Source organism: Mastomys coucha, unplaced genomic scaffold (assembly GCF_008632895.1).
Source record: "Mastomys coucha isolate ucsf_1 unplaced genomic scaffold, UCSF_Mcou_1 pScaffold23, whole genome shotgun sequence".
Lineage (NCBI taxonomy): Eukaryota > Metazoa > Chordata > Mammalia > Rodentia > Muridae > Mastomys > Mastomys coucha.
The window spans coordinates 49,730,485-49,747,681 of NW_022196906.1; the positions used below are offsets into that span (position 1 = coordinate 49,730,485).

General features: G+C 39.7%; 2 protein-coding genes across 13 annotated transcripts in view; one reads left to right on the forward strand and one right to left on the reverse strand.

Annotated features, from left to right (window-relative positions):
* The window catches only part of Isl2 (ISL LIM homeobox 2), a 329,789-nt gene that overhangs the window by 89,515 nt on the left and 223,077 nt on the right, over positions 1-17,197 (forward strand). For 7 of the 11 annotated variants that reach the window (XR_004111375.1, XR_004111368.1, XR_004111372.1 and 4 more), the window contains one exon: positions 7,910-8,073. The exons of 2 other annotated variants lie outside the window; for them this stretch is intronic. The gene's annotated coding sequence lies outside the window, so the exon portion shown is untranslated. Of the gene's footprint in view, positions 1-7,909; positions 8,074-16,854; positions 17,053-17,197 lie in introns of all 11 variants that reach the window. 2 more of the 11 variants (XR_004111367.1, XR_004111370.1) reach the window with 2 other exon arrangements.
* Scaper (S-phase cyclin A associated protein in the ER) overlaps positions 1-17,197 on the reverse strand; it is a 498,868-nt gene that overhangs the window by 78,940 nt on the left and 402,731 nt on the right. For both annotated transcript variants that reach the window (XM_031343583.1, XM_031343584.1), the window contains exon 26: positions 16,498-16,621. In XM_031343583.1, coding sequence (XP_031199443.1) covers positions 16,498-16,621 — 124 coding nt within the window. The remainder of the gene's footprint in view (positions 1-16,497; positions 16,622-17,197) is intronic.

The window sequence follows — 17,197 nt, forward strand, 5'->3', positions numbered from 1 at the left end:
CTCCATAGTAAATCTCTGCAACTCCTTAATTGGGTAATTGGTTCCCCCTTTTAAGAAGGAATGAAATGTCAAATTCATGTCCTATTTTCTTTACCTATCATTATCAACATAAATGAATAAACATAAATACAACCTGCTAAGTCTGTTTACTGTTGCTCATATGTATAATTCTTTTAGGGCTGAGCACTTGGTAATGGATAACCAACAGGGAGTTCATCTTTGAGAGAGACTAATTCTCTCCCTTTGCAGCTGTTATTGTTCTACAGCTCTTCAAAAATAGCATTACTAGCCTTCTAGGTGAAAAATCCAGAAACCTGAGCTCCTCCTCTCATTCTACATATCCAATTAAAAATCCTTATCAAGTACACTTCTTAAAATCTTTCTTTTAAGAATATTATTTGTTTACTAAGTCAAAACTAACAATGTTATCTAAAATTATGAGTGGTTCCTAATTAACATCAACTTCATATCATAGTAAGTAGCGACAATTTTAAATATATGTCTTCTTAAATTTATCAATTACTAAAACTAAGAATTTGAGTTGGTAGTATTAATTTTTTGTTAGAAAATCATTATTGGATATATTTTGACCCCTTCTTTTGTAGATGCCACTTGCCTTCACAGACAAAGTGACCATTTCCCCCTTCTTTGGGACTATTGGAGTAATCATCTAGTGGGTCTCTTGAACCTTCTAACTCACTTCTGTATAAATGAGTGATACTTATCTATCACAACATTTTCACCTACATCTTACTTTATCTAGGATTAAATCCCCAAATCCTTAACTTAGTCTACAAAGTCCAGCATGCTCTAATTACCATATACCCCACTTGCTGCAAGTGACTTCTTGTCCAGTTCTTGTACGTAAGTATTGAGCCTCAAAACTCTTTGCTGTACTGAACATCTTGAGACCATTTTTCTTTCTCAGGAGCTGTTCCCAGATCAGCTTTCACCTCTGCACTTTCCCCCACTAGTACTCATCTTTCAGGGTTCAATTTGAAGAGTACTTCTTCAGAGAGACCTTGGTAGTACTCCTAATTGGCGCAAACTGTTTATGTTCTCATAAAACTTATATTTCTTCTCTGTGGCATGTATTACATATGTTTAATTACATGGTACTCTTTCTTACCTAAAAAATATACTCTATGAAGATTAGAAAAATGCATTTCTTTCAGCACTTATTACCTAGAATATAGATCAGACTTTCTTGTAGACTACTGTTGCTTAATAATAGTCTTTTGAGTCAACAATCCAACTAGTACTATCACCTATTGTCATTTTAAATATTTTAGAAAGTAATTTGTTAAGATTTACAAGGTAGCTAACCAGAGTTGAAATCTGAACCTAGGTAGTTTTGAATTCAGAATCTTTTTTTTTTTTAAACCTTTTTATTGGTTCTTTGTGAACTTCACATCATGTGCTCCAATCCCACTCATCTCCCTGTCCCCTTGTACCTGCCCTCCACCTTTGCAACCCTCCTAAAGAAAACAAAATCTCATGGAAGTTGTAGTGTTTCACAGTGTATACTACTTTGTCCACACATCTTTACTTGCAAATGTTCATTACAATGAGTCATTCATCTGTTTTGAGGCCTCTGGCCTCTGCTACAACTACCAATACTGGATCCTTACCATGATTCTTCTCAGATATATCATGCTGTTGCTCTGTATCACTCAGTTCCCGCAAGCATTGAATCTGTAGGACTGGCCTCTTTATGCACTCTAGGAATTCAACTATGAAGCAGATGTTGGAGTGGGCCAACTCAAAGCCCTGATCTGGGCCTGAGAGTAATCTGAGCTGGTCAGCTCTCTAGCTCTCTATTTCACCAAAGCAAGATCTTCAGACCTGCCCTGGATAGGTTATTCAATGCCATAGCTAGCAAGGGGCAGAAGGCCATCTCTCCAGTTCTCACGCGTGCTCAAGGTCAGCTCATTTATGTCCACACTATCAGGGCCAGCCCCACTATGCTGCTCAGGTGAGGTACAGGGCCTGTTCTCTGGAGTGCTGCCGCAGCTGAGGGGCTGGTTAAGCTCTCCCATGCTCCTGTCATAGGGGCTGGCTCACTTGTGTCCCTGCCAGCAGGGTTGGGTCTGTTGTGCTGCCCTGGGCAGCTACAGGGCCTGCTTTCCTGAGTGCTGCAGCAGGAGATTAGGGGAAGGGCCCACTCTCTTGTCCTCATAGCCCTGGGGCCAGCTCTCCTACCTGCTGCAGGCGGTGAGGACAGAGGGAAAGGGCATTCCTCCCTCACTCATGCTACTGTACAGCCGACAAGAGGAGGGCCAGCTCTCCCATGCTCACATCTTTGTGGCTGGCAAAACTGCAATCTCCACAACCAAGGCCAGTTCTACTGTGTTGCCCAGGAGAGATGCAGGGACTGCTCCCCTGCCTGCTGTAGGTGGCAAGGGGTGAGAGATGAGGGCATCTCTCTCTCACCCATGTCACTGCTAAGAAGACAGGTGGCAGAGCCAGCTCTCCCATGCTCATGCCCTTATGGGGCTGCCTTGCCTGCACCATGGCTGCCAGGGTCAGCTCTAGGCAAGGTGATGCACCTGGTGAGGGGCAGGGACAGTTTTCCTGCCAGCTGCAGATGATGAGGGTTGAGGGAGAGGGGAGGGCATCTCTCCCTAGTCCATGCCACTGCACAGGAGATGAATGACAGGGCCAGCTCTCCCTCACAAGTCACAGCTCACTCACAACTCCCACAAATAGGGCCAGCTCTGCTGTGCTTTCTAGGTGATATGTGTGTGTGTGTGTGTGTGTGTGTGTGTGTGTGTGTGTGTGTGGTTGTGGGGGCTCTCTCCCAAGTACTACAGCTGGTGAGGGATAGGGTCAGCTCTCCTGCTCATGAGCCCTCAGGACCAGCTCTCATAGAATGCCCAGGAGAGGGTGGGGTCAATTCTACATAGCCCCCAGATATCAACATGGCTTCTCACAGCAGGCCAGACGTGGGATGTCTGTCTGGCCTTTGGTGGTAACAGAGCACTTCTGGTGCAAGGCCACAGACCTAAACATGGTTCTCAGTAGGACAGGGCCAGCTCTCCCTCAGGGTCAGCTCACTCACAACTCCCACAAATAGGGCCAGCTCTGCTGTGCTTTCTAGGTGATGTGTGTGTATGTGTGTGTGTGTGGGAGGGTTGTGGGGGCTCTCTCCCATGTACTACAGCTGGTGAGGGGTAGGCTCAGCTCTCCTGTCATCCAGGCCAGGCCAGGATGTCCCCATGATCTTAGGTGGCATCACTAGCTACTTACATCAGGCTGTTCCTTACTACCCTCGAGTCTCCAGTTCTGCCTCTCCTATTGTGTCTACATCTTTCTGTTATCTTTCTCTTCTATTTCTCCACCACTTACTTAGTGGACCTTAGGGTCTCTGGGTGTCTGGGTTCATCTCAGGAGTGGCCTTAGGAGTGCTATTCCCTGACCATGCAGTGAAGCATCAAGCAGGGGTCAGCTCAGGTGTGGTCTGCCTGCCTGGCCCTGCTTAATGCTGGACTGGTGATCATCTTAGCACTGCTCCTCATCTGGCCTCATTGAGTGAGACTGGTGATCATCTCAGGCTCTCTCCCAGCCTGGGCTACAGGGCCCCAGGCAGGGATCCTTTTTTTTTTTTTTTTTTTCCAAGACAGGGTTTCTCTGTGTAGCCCAGGCTGTCCTGGAACTCAGAACTCCACCTGCCTCTTCCTCCCAAGTGCTGGGATCAAAGGCCTGCACCACCACTGCCCGGCTCAGAATCTTAATTCTATTAGTTTTCAAAGGGTATAATGAACTTCTCAGGAAGCATATTCTCTCATGATCCATTTAAGAATCAAGTATTTTCAAGTAACTTAATTTCTAGCTGATATATAAAGATAGACCTACAATAGCCTAGTAAATGGCAAAAAGCTGATGTTATAGTAAAAACTACAAAACACTATAGTTTACTTGATATGACAAAAGTGTTAGAAGTGAAATGAAGTACAATAAGGAATATACTTATGCATGCTATATGGAATGCTGACTTCTGTGGCTAGCGTATCTACTAAAGCCTCGAGAAAATCCTAAAACAATGAAGAACAGCAAGGCAAGAAACTGAAAGAACAGTGTGTTAAGAAGATAGATGAATTCTAGCTGACACAGCCTGCATGAATTTATCTCTTTACTCTTTGTTTCATCTTGCACTGTTGTAGGCCTCATAAATGTTATGTAAGCTCTCTACTCTGGAGATTACATCCCTAACCTTTAATTCCTTATTCTTAAGTAATTATAAACTAGGAATACACATAAAAACATTGACATGGTCCTCCATTCCTTCCTACCTACTTCTTGCTTCCTTCCTTCCTTCCTTCCTTCTTCCCTTTCTCCTTCCCTCCCTTCTTCCTTCCTTCCTTTCTTCTCTCTCTCCCCCTCTCTTCTTAGCTACTTACCTATATTTCATGTTGTTTGCTCCCAATAGTTAGTTTATATAATACAATATAAAATCTAGGAATTGGTATTACTATGAGCACAATGAACATACAGAATTATCTTAAAATACCACTCTGTAACAAGTAATACATGTTTTCTTTTCATTTTCATCTCGAAACTAATAACCTGAATCATCTTTATAGAAAATCTTGTTTTTCAGAGTGTTGCATAATGGAATTATTCAGTATGTGGCCATTTGAGATTGGTTTTTGATTCAACAGGATACCAGAGGCTGTGTATATGAGCAGCTCACAGTATACCATATAATGGATGTACCAAAGTTTAACAATTTCTCATTAAAGGATATTTTAGTTGCTCTCATTTTGGAACAAAAAAAATTTAAACCACTTATATTTAATATAATTACTGATGTGTGAGAACTTTTTGTTCATTCTGAATATGGTTTGCTCAGTTTATAAAACCTCTACATTTATATCTTTTAATAATTTTGGTCTCGCCAGGTGGTGGTAACGCACGCCTTTAATCCCAGCACTTGGGAGGCAGAGGCAGGTGGATTTCTGAGTTTGAGGCCAGCCTGGTCTACAGAGTGAGTTCCAGGACAGCCAGGGATACACAGAGAAACCCTGTCTAAAAAAAAAAAAAAAAGAAAGAAATTTTGGTCTCTTACTGTTTCTTGAAGTACTTTTCAGTCTTAAGTTTTTTTCTCCTGTGTCTGATGACATAAATGTTAGATCTGTTGTTACATCCCTACTAGTCCTTGAGACTTGGTTCATCTTTTAAGGTATATTTTCTCTACTCTTCAAATTGAATAGTATTAGGCTGTTCTATTCTCAAATTCATGTTTTCATTCTCTATATTTTATTGTGAAGCCTATACAATGACTTTAAAATTTTGTTCACTGTGAGTTTTAGTTGTAGTATTTCTTTTATTCTTAAGTTTTGTAATTCTTTGCTAAAACCATTTTCATTTGCTTACACACATTAATAGTCAGATGATTAAGTATTTTTATGGTAGTTGCCTTAAAAACTTTGTGTGAAAAATGTAGCATCTATCAATTATCTTTTTCATTGTACCTTGGAAATTTGAGGTATTATAAGGTTTGGGGTCCTCTTTAAATCTTTTTTTTTTATTATTAGAAATTTTCTTTATTTACATGTCAAATGATATCTTCTTTCCTGGTTCCACCTCAGAAAAAAAGAAAACAACAACAACAACAACAAAACCCTGTTCCCTCCCCCTTCCCCCTGCTTACCAACCCAGCCTTTCTGGTTTCCTGGCCTTGGCATTCCCCTACACTGGGGCATGAACCTTCACAGGACCAATGACCTCTCTTCCCATTGATGACTGACTAGGCCATCCTCTGCTATACATATGCTGCTGGAGCCATGAGTCCCACCATGTGTACTCTTTGGTTGGTGGCTTAGTCCCTGGGAGCTCTGAGGGTACTGGTTAGTTCATATTGTTGTTTGTCCTAAGGGACTGCAAATCCTTTATCTCCTTGGGTCCTTTCTCAAGCTCCTTCACTGGGGACCCTGTGCTCAGTCCAATGGATGGCTGTGAGCCTCTACTTCTGTATTAGTCAGGTACTGTCAGAGCCTCTCAGGAGACAGCTATATCAGGCTCCTGTCAGCCAGCACTTGCTGGCATCCACAATAGTGTCTGGGTTTGATGACTGAATATGGGAAGGATTCCCAGGCACATCTACACAATGGAGTACTACTCAGCTACTAAAAACAATGAATTTATGAAATTCTTAGGGAAATGGATGGATCTGGAGAATATCATCCTGAGTGAGGTAACCCAATTAGAAAAGAACACATATGCTATACATTCTCTGATAAGTGGATATTAGCCCAGAAGATCGGAATATACAAAGTACAATCCACAAACCACAAGAAACTCAAGAAGAAGGAAGACCAAAGTGTGGATACTTCGGTCCTTCTGAAAAGGGGGAACATAATACCTATAGAAGGAGTTGCAGAGACAAAGTATGGAGCAGAGACTGAAGGAAGGACAATCCAGAGACTGCTCTTTAAATTTTGTATTTTAGAAAGTATCTTCCTGACACTATGCTGGGAGTGGGTCAAGAAGTGCTATCTCATTACTGTCAGATGAGGGAGGAAGCCAATTGGCCTTCATTGACATTCAGGGTAGTAGTGAAGGTACCTTGTCATTATTAGTCAAGACAGGAATTTACATTGGTGCACAAAAACAGCATGTCACTTCCCTACAAGTTGTCTTCACAAGTCAGACACCGAGTTTGCTACCAAGGATATGCTGTCCCCTTCACTAGTGTGCTGGAAAGGAGAGTCAATATGGTGCTTAGCCTTCACTTTTGAAAGAACAATGTATATTAGGAAGATGTAGAGCAGTTAGTGATTACCAAAGACCAGGGAGGAGAGAGTGACAATGGCTTCAAAAGGAGAATTTACAAGGTAATGATAATGAAACTTGTAGATTGAGAATGTAACAGTTCTCTGGCAGGTAGGCTTTTGAATCTGGCTTTCTGAACCCAATATTTTCAGGATGTTGTGTATATCATTATCTTACTCCTTTTTATTGGTAAGTCCACAGATCTATCCTAATCTGCTTCTAAATTTATCTGTGATAGATATGTATGTTGTTTAGCATATTTATTTATGGATAAGACTACTAGGATCATTTTTGTACAAGTGTTTGTAGAGAAATACTTAATAGTTTTTTTTTGGATAAATAGCTAGGAATGGGAATGCTAGGATGTAGCTATGTAAGTACACATTTTTTTTTTTTTTTTTTTGGTTTTTCGAGACAGGGTTTCTCTGTATAGCCCTGGCTGTCCTGGAACTCACTCTGTAGACCAGGCTGGCCTTGAACTCAGAAATCCGCCTGCCTCTGCCTCCCAAGTGCTGGGATTAAAGGCGTGCGCCACCACCGCCCAGCTGTAAGTACACATTTTTAAGAATCTTCCTCTGGCTGTTCACTCAGAGACTCCACCAGCATCTGACTAAGACAGATGCAGATACTCACAGCCACCATTGGACTGAGCCCAGGGACCACAATGAAAGAATTAGGGGAAGGATGAAAGAGCTTAAGGGGATTGCAAATCCATAGGAAGAACAATACCAACTAACTGGACCCTCCCCCCACCCCAGAGTTTCCAGGGACTAAACCAAAGAGTATACATGAATGGGTCCAGGGCTCCAGCTATATATGTAGCAGAGGACTGCCTTATCTGGCATCAATAGGAGGGGAGGCCCTGGGTCCTGTGGAGGCTTGATACCCAGCCCAGGGGGATGCTAGAGGGGTGGGGAAGAAGTGGGTGGGTGGGTGGGAGAGCACCCTCATAGAGGCAAAGGGGGCAGGGAATGGGATGGGGTGTTTTGTGGAGGGGAGACTGTAATGGGGGACAACATTTGAAATGTAAATAAATAAAACAACCAATTAATGAAGAAAAGTAAAAAAAATAAATAAAAAGAACAAAAGAATCTTCCAAACTTAAAGCTTGTTTCATTTTTTGTTTTAAATACAGGGATCTGTTAAACTCTATTGCCAAGGTTTAAGAGAAAGCAAGTTGTTTTTCAAGGAAAAGAAATGCTAGAGCACATCTATGTTAAGACTTTCAGCTGCAGCAGTTGGAGGTGTTAATGAGACCCAAAGTTGCTGATTTTCTCTCCAAACAGAGTGCTTTCACAGGTGAGAAGGAGCTGAGCTAGGGGAGAGGCCAAGCATGAAGAATTAAACTCATAAAATCCCAAGAGGAACATGAAGGGCAGAGAAACAGGAACTTAGCTGTGTGCATGAGCACTTTAATGTCTGCTCTTACTATTTTTCTTTCATTTATTAGAAAAACAAGGTCTATTGCTTTCTGCCCTGCTGTGCCTCCACATGAACTCCATGATGCTGGGCTGTATGCTTCAGGAGGGTAGGCTAAGACTGCGTTATTACAAGGTTCTCATTTCCACCTACACTCCACATCAGACTCACTTGGACCACCTTCTTCTCCATTCCATCTTACCTTCCCAGGCCTGTCGTCACAATTTTACTCTCCTGGTCTTTCTTTTAGTCTTAGCCTTCTGTTTCCTCTCACCTCTGCACTTGTTGACCATGTATACACATGGGCCTTTGTATAACTATTACCTTCCTAGCTTCTTTGCTTTACTTTAGGTTTCTTTGCTTAGATTTTCCTTCTGGATAGTAGCTACCAAGTCTTCTATTCCCAGCTATGCTAGCTAGTGGGCAACTGAACTAACCCACCACTGCTGGCCTCTTACTTTGAGTTGTACTAGTAGTCTTCCTACAGCCAGACCAGCAACATCCTACCACATGATACCCTGACATTACCTATTTCGCATCTGTGTATTTAGATCACCTATTTTTCTGACCACGCGCTGGTTAGGTTTTATTGTCAACTTGATACAACCCTGAATTACCAGACAAAAGGGAACCTTAATTGAAGGACTGCCTTGATCAAAATGGCCTAAACTTGGCTTCAAAGATCCACTTGCCTCTACCTCGCAAGTGCTTGAATTAAAGGTGTGTGCCACCATAGCTTATAGTTATATAAACTATATTTCTTTATATTTCAAATATATCTCATGTAGATAATAACTAGATTCTTCTTTTTATCTGTTTCAGCAGTTTCTGCCTTATAACAAGGGTAAACATTCATTTATATAATTATTGTTACTTTGGCCTACCACTTAGGTTTAGGACTACTGTTTCATTACTGTTTTGGTTTTTTTATACTTTGTTCTTTAGTTCTCCTTTCTGTTGAATTTTTAGATATGTTTTAGAAGCCAATTTCAGTTTATCTATTAAGTTCTAAGTTAACTTGCTTGTGGTTGCTGTAAAGTTATTACTATATGTAATCTTAAATTTTTGGTTGTGAGCCTAGCCTTTAATGGCTGAGCCATGTCTCCAGCCCTACTATCTACAATCTTAACTTTTTAATATATACTCTAAATTGATACTATGCAGCTTTTTGTAGAGTGTAAAATAATGGTGCTGAAGAGATGGCTCAATATTAAGCGCTGGCTGCTCTTCCAGAGGACCTGAGTTCAATACCCAGCATCCAGATAGTGGGTCACACCTGTATGTAACTTCAGTTCCAGGATATTCTATACCATATTTTGGCCTCTGTAGGCACTGTGTTTATGTGACACAGAGACATGCATGTATGAAAAACACTCATGCACATAAAAATAAAATATAGAGTTGTAGGTTCTTCCTGAATCTTTACACCATGTAGGATGATAAGCACAATACCATATGCAACATAAACCTTGTAAGACAATGGTAACATTTTTGCTTTAAATTACCTATCTAAAAAAATGTAAGAACTACAGACTTTCTGTATTTATTGATCTTCATGCTTTCCTGTAGACTTTTTGCCTAATTGTGTGTGCATATGTATGTGTGTGTGCGCGCGCGCGCGCGCGCGCGCGCACGCACGCTGGGGCCTCACAAACAGTGAGCTATAACACTAGCCTACTACAAGTCTGCTGGCAACTAACCTGGTGATGTATATATATATATTTTAATATAAAAGTATTAAGTACATATAAATATAATGTATACATTCACAAATTTAATTTTTACATTTATTTTTAAAAACGTATTACAATCATTTGCATGGGTATGTATGTATATGGGGAGAGGAGTCGCACATACCACAGCATATGTGTTGAGGACAGGGGACAACCTGAGTCAGTTCTCCTCTTTCACCATATAGGTCCCAGGGATTGAATTCAGGTTGTCAGGCTTGGCACCAAAAACTTTCACCTATGACACCATCTTACCAGCCCTTGTGTTTAAGTCTTAAGCATTATCTTTGCAGATATATAAATCCAGGATGATCTATGTCCCTTCAACATGTTAAAGATGAATTTGCATCCCAGTTACACTAGTGACATGTTATGGAACTCTGGTGAACATCTCACCGCACATAGCTCCTATCTACCTTTTGATATCATTGCCATCTTTCTACAACAAATGAGCTGAACCAGACCAGAAGCTGTAATGGTCTTTTCCTCTAGTTCTGAAATTCCCTTCCAATGAGACACATAACTTGGTGAACATAAACTGAGCTTATGTTTTGATGAAGGAAAAGGTAAGGTATATGAGACAATCTAAGCAAGTGACACATGGTGAAGAGGGATGGAAACAAGATGCAACTGGCATCAGGAAGAAGAGTACAGTTCCCTTAATTGCGGAAGTTTCTGCGCTGATGTAATTAACTATGGAGTCCTTGTTCTGGTTGCTCAGGATAAAGAAAACAATGTGGCAACCAGAGAGTTCCAGGCCTTGCTGCTATAATGAAAATCAAACAGGCACCTGGATGGGTCTGCACATAGTTAAGTGAAAAACAATCCTCTGATCTAAGACTGCACTTATGTTTCCTTTGTTTGAATCTAGGGCTTTCCTGTCACCTGAAAAGCCCAACAACTTCTTTGGTTCAACAGTATTATATCAATTATTTAAGCTTTGTACATCACTTTTCAATTAACAACCTCTTCGGCTCCTGAAAATACATACATATAATTTATCACCACATTTTTTGAACATTTCAAAAGAAGAGATAACTATTAATCAGAGACAACACTGCTAATAAAATATTTAATGCATTTAAAAACACAATAAACGATCAAGAAATTATAAATCTTTTACTTAAATGATTCTTTACTATATCCTACTCAAGTAATAATATTAAAAATGAAATCAAAGTCCCAAAATTTTGCTGTTTCGTTTGTGTACTCAATAAAGTAAGAACAGAACTCAGTTTATAGGAAAAGTTTTTGACAAGCACTTAAGAGATCAAAGTCCAGGTCATGATTCTGCATATATGTAGCTCTATGACCCACTTCTCTACATCAACCTGCTCATTAGACTACTGAGCCTCTCAATTCCTGTCCAACATCAACTATGCCTGTCAATCAACTGTTTACAGCACTAAGTAGCACCATCAGTGTTTCATTTAATGGGATAAAATATATATAGTATAACAAACTAATCCTCTTACAAATCTTTAAGAATCTATTATATCGTTGACTTATATGTTCATGGTAACTTTTGATGAACTTTGTGCACTTGATAAGAATGTTTCTTCTCCCAGACTAGCTTCCAAATGAAGACTCTCAAGAATAAACAAGCACAGAGATTTTGGGGCCTCAAAAAAATCTCCTTTGGAGGATTATAAACTTCTGAGTCATATAAGTAGCCGTTTGGAATGAAAAAATGCACTTTTTAAATCATGACGATATAATCTCTGAACATTCTCTGGTTGTAAAGTACTAGGTCTCCTCCTTGCTCTCCCTTGTTCTCAACAACATCCAGAGTAGGCTTGCTTCCTTTGAGACTGCACAGTTCTTCAGCTTTCAGTGAAAGCTGGAACACTGACCTAATGGCTCCATTCTTCTTTCTAACTCTAGCAGAAACACTGCGAGTTGAGTGTCTTCTGATCACAACCTCTAGGGCACCATGGGTTCTTTGGTGCTGTAGCTCATTGTCTCTCGTTTGGATTCAGCAGTCCCTACCCATTGGGCCATGAGGGTTCTTTCCAAGAACTTGGTTATGTTAAGACAGAATATCAGCCCGCTAGCGTTCTGTCTCCACTTCTCTAACTCTGTCCTGGAGTTAGAGAACCCCTGGCATAGAGCTGTGGTGGCCTGACAAAGTGTAATCATGGGGGGTAAAGTAAAAGAGATCTTTTTACTTGCTTCATTTTAGTATGACTTTTTGGTTAGGTTGTATGGTGTACTATACCTTCTTAATGGCCTCTGGAGTTCCCACTAAGGGTATACTGGCCAGTATTTGAGTTAGTGTGTCTGTTGGGGAATGAGGTTTCAGAGTTCCCATTCTCCCATCTTGATTTTTTTCGCTGGTCTTTTTATTGCCTTCTAGTGTGTTTGTCTAGCTTCCTTAAGGAGACATATACCATTCTATGCTCTGGAATGAACTAGACTTAGAGAAGATGCTTAACTACTTAATAAAGAAAACAATGCACTTTAATGTGTTTTAAACCTTTCACGCTTCACTGAAGACAGTATAACCAGTGTTAGATTCCATTCTCAGGCAAAACTTTTCTTAATGAACTGTTTTTTGCAGAACTCCAAATACATATGCTAAAAAGACTACTTTGTCTTAACACTGCAAGTATGCACTTTTATAGTGTTAAAAATGCTGACTTATATCTTTTTAAAATTATAAACCCTAAACTATAGAAACTTCATTCATATTCCAGGCATAGTCAAAATGGGGCTACCTTCTCAAAATGCCCCAAGGTGCAATAGTTCCTCTATCTGTCAGACATCTAAGAAGCACCATTTTGTGTTGAGCACTCATCTTAAAGAGTCTCTGCTATTTATTTCCTCTCTTCTCAACTGCAGGCTTCTAGGATAAGGACTTGTGCTAAAAATTCTTTAACTGTGTCATGTGAACAGTACTAATGAGGTAACTGAAATGAAATGTATGAGTACTAGAAGAAATTTCAAGCAGTCAGAAGGTAGAAAAGGCATTTGGAATTATCAAGAACCAGGAAAGCTGAAGTGCCTGACAATTAAGTGTCTTATAAATTCTACAAAGTCACAATTAGCTTCTTTTTCCATTTTTCTTTCACTCCTGAATGATATATTGGTGACTACTCTTTATCCCTCATTTAAGGAGTTTTAGTTAGTGATACATATTTCAGTTATACATACATGAAAACCATTTACCTAGAATAAGAAATGCTCTAAAATTCTCAAATTATTACCAGAAACATAAAAGTCACCACTAGCATTCATCCCAAACTAGGAAACACACCTTCTCCTCAGTGCTGCAAAACCAGTCATAGTCCTAGCCAACTGACAGGTATAATATCACAGGTCTAAAAGTAACAGAAATAATCAGTATAAAGAAGGAGAGCTAAAACGTGTTTGACAAAACTGATGTTCCTGGATCAAAACTGAGGAAAATGTACAGAGCAGAATAAACACATACATGATGCAATGAAACCTATTACTGGAAAATTAAAAGACTTTCTGAATGACCATAAGCAAGAGAATATTCAAAGGAAATAAGGTCCATAAGATCGTGGCTGGCGGGGGCTGGTGAGATGGCTCAGCGGGTAAGAGCACTGACTGCTCTTCCAAAGGTCCTGAGTTCAGATCCCAGCAAACACATTGGTGGCTCACAACCATCCATAATGAGATCTGATGCCCTCTTCTGGTGCATCTGAAGATAGTACACTGAATTATGCAGGAGCGAGCAGGGCCATCCTGAGTTCAATTCCCAGCAGCCACATGATGGCTCACGGCCATCTGTACAGCTACAGTGTACTCATGCAAATAAAATAAATAAATCTTTTTTAAAAAAAGATCTTGGGTGGTAGTAAACAGATGATAGCTACTATAAGAAGCTTAGAGCCAGCTCATTGTCCTTTGTGAATGGGCCAGGTAGAATTACTGTCTTCCTCTACAGCTGTACAGCTCTCTGCAAAGAATGCCATCTCATCATTTCTATATGATAAATTAAAGTCTGTGATTCCCCCAATTCAAATGAATTTTAATCCACAAAGCTGATATATGCAGGTGAATTGTTTGAGAGGTAGAGCCTTCAGGAATGGGATCACTGGCCTCCTAGGAGGCAGGCAAGGAGTTAGCCTGCTCCCCGCTGCCATGTGAAGCTTCTGCTACACAGAAGAGGATCTATACAGGTACCGGACTGTGTTGTTCTAAGACTTCTAGCTTTTAAAACTGTGAGAAAAACAATCCCTCAATATATAAAAGCTACATATCTACAGTATTCTTGTCATAGGTGCCCAAGCTAACATATCACCTACCTTATCCTCTATGCATGGATTTCCTACAAGATTGGGATCATAGCCTTGTTTCACTGTCTCATATAATTTCTATTAATAAGTTTTTCCCCTTAAATAGTATGATAGAATTTTTTTTTTACTGTAAGACATTTTGTTTCTTCCTTTACACTTCAAATGTCATTCTATTCAGTTCCCTGTTCTATTTAAAGCTTTCTCTTTCAATAGCAACAGAATAAATTCTTCCAAACAATTATAGTGTACAACTGAGGGATAACATTGGAATTTAGTATTTTTCCTCATCCTTATTTTAAAATAATTTTAAATCAACAAATCTATTATAAAAATAGTAGACCTAGCTAACCCAGTGTTCCCTACTATCAGTAAACCCACAGTACACTTTCTGAAAGGGTTAGGATTGAGTCAAGAAAACGAACTGTTTTATAGAATGTATTTAAGTCTCTCAGTTTCCCCAGTGATATCTCCCTCCTCCATTTTCTTCCCTTCAACTTCCCATCTAACTGATTCAGTTTCATGTTATATTTAGTGGATGTATCTCCTTGGTCTCTCGATACATTGGCAGTTATCACTTTATCCACAACTTTCATAATACTGATACTATTGAAAACTATCAGTCAGTTACATTGTATAGGTGGTCCCTGAATTTAGATTTTACACATCTAGATTTAACTCTGAGATTTTGATCTATATAGCCTTAAAGTCAGATTCTCAGGGACTCAAATTTATTTGTGATACAGGTAACAGTGATCCTTTAAGTCTATCCTGAAAATTAAATAATTAAATGAGGCAAAACAAATAAAAATACTTGAGATGAAAGATCCTAAGTCTTTTCGCCTACTTTTGAAATTTTTTTCAAAGATTTATTTTTATTTGTTTTATGTATACTTGTTGCTGTCTTTGGATACAACAGAGGGGCATCATATTCCATTACAGATGGTTGTGAGCCACCATGTGGTTGCTGCGAATTGAACTCAGGACCTCTGAAAAACAATCAGGGCTCTTAACTACTGAGCCATCTCTCCAGCCCCTTGAAAAAAATTTAACTAAAATATCATCCCAATGTTTTAGTAACTAATTTTGTACAATCTAGTACCATGTTTGAACCATGTACAATCTAGTCTTGGATTCATATACATTGCCCTCACTGTAAATAGTGAGTGTTATCATCTGTAGCAGTGCTAGTCTGTGTCTTTGCTTGTTTTTCCACATTGCTATAATTCTTGCTAGTATGTCTGCATTTAAGGCTTCAAAGTCACGTTATGAGTTTTAGCTTGTGATCAGTAATCAGTAGGGATCAATTTATTTACTCATACATTGATTCAACAACTTACCAAATCTACTCTTTTCTGTTAGGATATTTGGTATAGTAATAAGCTATGTGTTGTCTCCATGGATTTGGTGGGAAAACAGGTAAGTAATTATTACAATTCAATATAATCAGGCCTATGAGATGTGGTGTTTAGGATTACATAAAAAGCATTCTTAAACCTGGGATTGGGAGAATAGCTTCAGAACTTTATGTAGAAGGTGCTCTTGTGTGTAAATTATGGCTGCAGAATGCAGAGGGTGGAAGAAAGGGAGCCAAAGCATGGTGTTAAAGGAAAGAAATTAGGACATAGGAAGTAGAAGCAAGTTGGCTCTGGGAAATCTCCTGTGTTGTAAACCTGTAGTGCCAATACTTGAGGGGCTTAGAAACCTCATCAGGAAACTTCTGGTCCCAGAGTTCCAAAGACTGCAGTTGACAGACCTAAACCTTTAGCTATTACACTGAGCTTACCTCATTTAACACCTGTGAACAGAGGTAAAATTTAAGGTGACAACTAGCTGCTTTTTCACATCATAAGTAAGTTTTCCCTTTTTGACAGAGGCATTTCCTAAATTTTAAGTATAAATGGCCACAAAAAATACCCTTTTAAAATAGGCCCTTTGACACATGATGGTGAGAGGCGCTAAAGTTCTTTCGGTTTTCTCTTTCTGACACCCACTCCTGTAGCTGTGGAGGTTTGACATTGGGTCCCTTGATTCCAGAGCCAAGTTTAACATGTAAATCTGTGTTTTTCACAAGTTTTACATACTTATTACTCATTAAATATTAGAACTTAGGAAGCTCTGACACAAAATATTCAAATAACCGAGAGATTTCACTTTCAGTTCCTATTGTATGTTTGTAACCATCTTCATACCCCTTGCCCCTCCCCCCCACTTTTAGCCTGGACAGTAAATAGGCTGGATTCTTAGTTCTGGCCACAGAACTATTTCTCAAACCTTAACAGTTTCTTATTTAAGGCACTAATATTACATACCGTCAATTGGTGTATCAGGAGATCCATTAAAAAGGTAATCTTGTTACTAAACAGAACATCAGTGCAGTTTTCTGAACAGTTATTGCAGGTGAGGTTGTAAACATTGATTGCATTGCAGAGAGACCTAACAGGAAGGAAAACACCATTTGTAAAACCCAAGCAACTCTTCTCCCAACAGTTTAAAATACATAACATCAATGATACAGAAGGAACAGGCATGAGATGGAAGCTAGTCTACAAATCCAAGCCAAACCCAACTAGGTACAGGTCCATCACCTAGACATAAGCAGTTATTTCCATCGTTAATGAATGCTATGCTCATTATTGCTTAACAGTTCTCACTAAGAATGTCTTTAGTTACAGAACAGACAATGTAAACAATTCCCAGATTTTCTGATAATGTCTTCATTTAAGAGCGGCCATCAACCAGGAACCTTGGCCTTTTAAATAATAACTCAGAAAAAAGACTGCTAACTCGCCTGTAGCCAGATCAGCTGGTAGAGCACAAGGCAGCTGATGGAACAGTATGGAGAAACTGGAGATATTTTCCATGAGGTAAAACTTGCAAGTTTCTGGAAAGAGAAACCTACTCTGCTTGAAGGGGGTATGAATACAGATCTGGTCCTAGGCAGATGAAGACTTTTTTCCTAGAGGGTCCAAACTGGCCATGAGCCAAAACAGTCTAAAGAAAAACTAGCCA